General features: G+C 25.1%; 1 protein-coding gene across 1 annotated transcript in view; it reads left to right on the top strand.

Annotated features, from left to right (window-relative positions):
• Nucleotides 1-4,904: 4,904 nt before the first annotated feature.
• The window catches only part of LOC134834577 (uncharacterized), a 43,995-nt gene continuing 43,441 nt past the window's right edge, over nt 4,905-5,458 (top strand). The window contains exon 1 of the mRNA XM_063849304.1: nt 4,905-5,082. Within this exon, the coding sequence (XP_063705374.1) occupies nt 5,019-5,082 (64 nt within the window). The 5' untranslated portion in view covers nt 4,905-5,018. The remainder of the gene's footprint in view (nt 5,083-5,458) is intronic.

Below are 5,458 nucleotides of genomic sequence, written 5' to 3'. Positions count from 1 at the left end.
GATATTTCCAAAATAAAATAATCTTAAAAGTTTTAACAATTATTTTGTTTAAAAACTAGCTATTTTCAAATTCATAAAAACTTAAAAAGCCCAAGGCTTTCGATTCAAGCCTGATACAGAACTTAATGAGGGCTTCATGGAATCGAATTAACATGAAAAAACTTAAAATCATGTCTTTTTAGACTGAAGTATTAGCGTCGGTCAGTTTAATGAAGTTTAACTTAGGCTTTATATTTTAATCTAATGAAAACTGATTTGAGGTTAATACTCAAAGCACAGAGATTTTTGTTTAGAATCAATTACTTTTCAATTTTCTTTATTTTCAGATTTGATTTTTTTCCCAAAAATTTAAAATTAAAAAAATTACCTATTTCGATTTTTTTTTTTTAAAATCATCAAGAATTCAATCAAAATGAACTTTTAAAAGTTTTCTATTAACTTTTAAACTTTTCCTTTTTAAAAAATCTTAAAATTTATCATATTTCATGAAATTTGAATCTTTTAAAATTTCCCTGAATCTTCCTTAAAAACTACTAAACTTTTTCATGTCTTAACTAATTTTTCTTTTCCCTCGTTAACCTTATTTTTATTCTTAAAAGCTAATCAAAACTGCACCTACTTTCCCAAACAACAACTCAACTTCCAACATATTGCTATTAGGCTGCTGGCATTTTTCACTCACACTTTCGCAACGAGAAGTGAAAAGTGAAACAAGAAACTAAAAGTTGTTAAAATATGAGCCTCTTTCTCTCTCTTTCTAAACTTTAAACCCAACTCAAAAACGGTGTAAAATATCAAGAGAACAAGATTTAAGAGGACATCGCATGAATCTGATTTTTTTTTTCGTGTTGCCATGAAAAATGAGAACGACAATGTAAAACAAATTTGAAGATAATTTGTGTTGATTTTAATTAAAACAAAAAAAAAAACGGATACAATTTCACGACGACCGACATTTCTCATGTGAGTGTGTGTTTGCACAAAATTCATAAATTTTGCAATCGCGTCATCATGGAAGGGAAAATTTCCATCACTAAAGTTAAACACGAGAAATAAATTTGAGTTTTAATTAATCCCATTTTTGGAGTGTGTTCGTATGTGAAAGTATAATAAAATTACTCAAAAACAAATAAGCTTCATTCATCTTGACAGTTAAAGTTGGGAAATTTTATGGCAAAATTTATGAGTTTTTCCTTCTCTTTAAAAAATTTGTCTTGAAATTTATTAAGGCAGCAGCAATTTAATCCGTAAAACCGCACGAGGAGAAGATAAAACACACAAAAAAAATTATTTGATCTGAAATTTCACTCCTTTTCATCATTTTCTCGGCGCGTTCACGTACAAATTTGCATCTGATTAGAAAATTTTGTTTTATTAATTTTTTTTTGCCTTTTTTCGTTAAAATTTTCCTCTTCTTGTTATCGTCGTGCTAAGATTTATTCATTTAATACGAATCGACTTGCTTCGAAAAGACGAGACATTTTCCTAAATAAACAGGAAAGTATATTGATACGTGTAGATTTTTTTTGACAGGATTTATTTTATTATCTAGGTATCTGCAAAAAATAACGTACCTAGGTACGTCTGAAAAGAAAAGAAAAATTCTATGGGAAAAAAGAAATGATAAAAAAAATGTAAATATGGAGTGAAGAGCCTTTTTTGTATGTTTCAATCGCATTTTGAACACATAAAAAATGTTCTTTGAGGTACTTTTGTCACTGAATAGAAAATATTTTTGTGTGAGAAAATGCGCTTAAATTCGGATTTTGAAGCAATTCGAATGAATGTTTTTGTAAAAAAAGGCATTTGCGTATGTTGAAAATTTAATAAGAAAGGAAAATGTGTGGTTTGATATCAAAAGATAACTAATAAAAAGTGAAACCCAAGGAAAGAAAATGTTAAAAGTAGTTAAAAAGATAGACATGTTGTGACACTTTTGATACTTTTCAAGGAAAAAAATTAAATTTTTAGAAAAGTTGACTGTCAGTAATTAATTTATTTTGTTAAAAAATTTAATTTATTAATTAAAATTATTTAAATTATTTAATTTAATGAATTTAATTAAATTAACAAAAAAAAAATTAATCAGATAAAAAATTAATTTAATTAAATAAATTAAAATAATAATTAATTTTTTATTACAAAATTTTTACAAAATTACAAAATTAATAAATTATTTTTTTTTAATTAATTTAATTAATTAATTTTTATTACAAAATTAATTAATATAGAATTTATAATTAAATTGCATTGCTAAAAAACAAAAAAAAATATTTTAAAACCAAAATTTAACATTAACATTTTTTTATATTGTGCAAAAAATTAAATTAAATTAAAAATCAATTTAGTATAATTTATTTATTTATTAATTTATTTAAATGAAAAAATATTTTTTATATTTTTAAATAATTTAATTTTGTTCTTAATTTAAAAGAATTTCATTCAAGTGATTTTTTTTCAAAAAATTAAAAATTTGATTTACCTCATTCATAATAGTTTTTATATGAGTTTTAAAGAAAGATTTTTAACAGGAATCTGGAAAAATCATCAAAAAATAATTTAATGAAATTCAGAAAATTTTAAAAAATTATTTTAAAAAAATTTAAAGATAAAAAATAATTTTTTTTATTGAGAACACAAAAAAAAATTTTTTTTGAGAAATCTTCTGAACAATTAAAGCAAAGTTACTCAATTACTTAAAATTACTCCACTTAATTAATTAAAAAAAAATCACTTTTTATTCTTAAAAAAAATTTCTATCAACTTTTGATTTAACTAAAAAGTCCTCATTCCGCTAAAAATCAACATTACAAACGGAACCCTTAAATTTTTCCCCCATCTTCACTGCAAATAATTCTTTCAAAACTATTTTGATACCTGCCTACAGCTCATTTTGAAGCAATAAAAAAAGGAAACTACCTTCTTACCTATATCTCTACCAAACTTTAAATCAACCGGTGTTCAAAAAAAAAGTGCTGCAAGACAATAAAAGAGACAGTAAGATAATAAAATCTGACATGAACGATTTCAAAAATAATCTTTTTCTCTTGCATATTGACAGAAAATATCGAACTAAGGGAATCAAATTTGATACCCATGAGCCAAAAAAATCGTAAAAGAAGTTTATTTGAAAGAAAATGCAAATTCCATTCGATTTATGATAAATTGATAATAATCAGGAATCGGTCGAAGAGATTCGTCTCGATTTGTTTCTTATTTTTTTTTATTATTTTTTTTATAATTGATAAAAATCAATTTATTTCTTTATTTTCTTAGTCGTCTCTGTTTGATTTTAATTTTCTGCTAATAATATTTATTTTTCCACAGAGGATTTATTTTCTGCAAAGACTAAGAAGAAATAAAAAATACTTTCTGTTATTCTATTATAGTCTCATTTAATTTTAAGTTTCTCGCTTTTAAGACTTGCATAGCGCTTTTATGTTTCGTGGCAAGTCTACATTCGTTAAAATAAAACGGTTTTTCGCAGAAAAAATAAACTTTTTATTGCAAAAGTTTTTCTTAAATGCATGAACTTGCCCTATAACATAACGAAGTACGATGTAAAAAATAATAATGCAACACTTGGGTTTAAAGTTCGTTTAGTGCAAAGTGAATTTTTTAAAGAGTGAAATAGGTCAAAAGAGAAAAATGATTCAAATTTCAACCTGTCTTAATTTTCTGTTAAATAAAATAAATTGGAAAAGGATTATTCAAAAAATAATTTAAAATTTGAAAATCGCTTTTTTGCTAATTCAAAACATTTTTTCTAAAACTAATTTCTCTTAAAAATCTTAAGTTTAACATTTTTCTCACTAAATTTTGTTATAAAATATTAAAAAAAAAATAAATAAAGAAAAACGCTAAAAAAAGTTTTTTTAAAAAATTTCTTAAAAATGTAAAATTCGCTTTCTCGTTAATGCAAAAGAAAAATAAATTTTAAACTTCTTTTGACTAAAAATCGATTAAAAAAAGTTGAAAATTTTCGTAAAATAAAATTTTAAGTAAAAATTGAACATAAAAAAAATTATTAAATAAAATTATCATAAAAATCCTGGAATTTTTCAAATTTCGTCATTGATAATTTGTCTAAAAAATCACATTTAAAAATTGCTTTCTTGTTAATTCAAACTTTTTTTTTCCTAAAAATTAATAAAAAAAAATTTTTTTTTTAAAATTTATTTTTATAAAATTTTAAGAAAAAAGTTCATTAAAAATAAAACTACCTTTAAAAATTTGAAATTTGCTTTTTCGCTAATTCAAAGCCAAAATTGTCTAAATTTCATCTTAAAAGAATTTTCTTTAATTTAGTAAATATTTAACAGAAAAAAATATTGAAGAAAAATCTAAAAAATTTATCTAAAATTCTTTAAAATTTTATTACCGTAAAAAATTTGAAAATCGCTTTTTTGCTAATTCAAAGAAAAATTAGTAATCTAACATAAAAAAGTAAAATTTTAAAAAATCTAATTTTTTTCATAAAAAAAATTACCTTAAAAAAATTTGAAAATCGCTTTCTTGCTAATTCAAACATTATTTTCTCATAAAATTCACCAAAAACCCATGGAAAATTCCTCTTTATTTATTTTTTTATTACATTTTTAATAGTACCTCAGACCTTATTGCTTCCACATAATTTAATTTTTCTCTTTCTGCTTTTCTTTCCAGGCATCTGGTATAACAACAGCGAACATAGAAATTGGGTGAGAGTAGCTGGACGATAGTACCGAAGTTACCCTGTTAGAGGGTTTCGTCCACGTTTACGGCGTTCAAAATCAAAGGCTGACACGCAGCAACAGGTGATAAGTCCGCAACAGGAATCGGCAGCTTCAACTTCGTCATCCGCCTCGATAACGACATCAAATCAGCAGTTACAGCAGCAACAGTTTAACCAAACCACACAACAACAACAGCAGCAGCACCAGAATCACAATCAAAGAAGACGCGCATCTCTGCCAGCATCAACTTTCTACTCATCGTCGTCGTCAGCAACCAGTGACTTTCAGCAACTTTCACTCAATATGGGACGCAGCGAGATTAAACGCCCGATTGGACGCGGTGGCGGCACCAATGACTCGTCAGGCGGTAAGTTTTTTTTTTACCTTTTTTTTTTGACTTGACTTGACTCGACGCAATGAAGAAACTCGCCTAGAGACACAGAAAAAAAATAAATAAAAAGAAAGACAGGAATTCCCGCAAGTCTATGGGAAAAACTTCAATGGAAAATATTTTTGCGGAATTTTCTCCATTTTCTGTTGGATTTCATTTGTTCGCGTTTTCCTTTTCCTGTTTATTTTTTTCGTTGTGAATTTAATTAAAACGCTCTCTAATGACTTGTGAATCGACGCTAAAATACGTTCAAGTCTCCTTTGTATCATAAATTTCTCTTTTTACGAGAAATTCCTTTAATCCTTTGAGAAATTCATTTTTTCGTTTAATATCGTTTAATTACTTTTCTTAA

The sequence above is a fragment of the Culicoides brevitarsis genome, chromosome 3 (genome assembly GCF_036172545.1).
Source record: "Culicoides brevitarsis isolate CSIRO-B50_1 chromosome 3, AGI_CSIRO_Cbre_v1, whole genome shotgun sequence".
Lineage (NCBI taxonomy): Eukaryota > Metazoa > Arthropoda > Insecta > Diptera > Ceratopogonidae > Culicoides > Culicoides brevitarsis.
The sequence above is the reverse complement of the archived record's forward strand: the minus strand, read 5'-3'. Positions and strand labels throughout refer to the sequence as shown.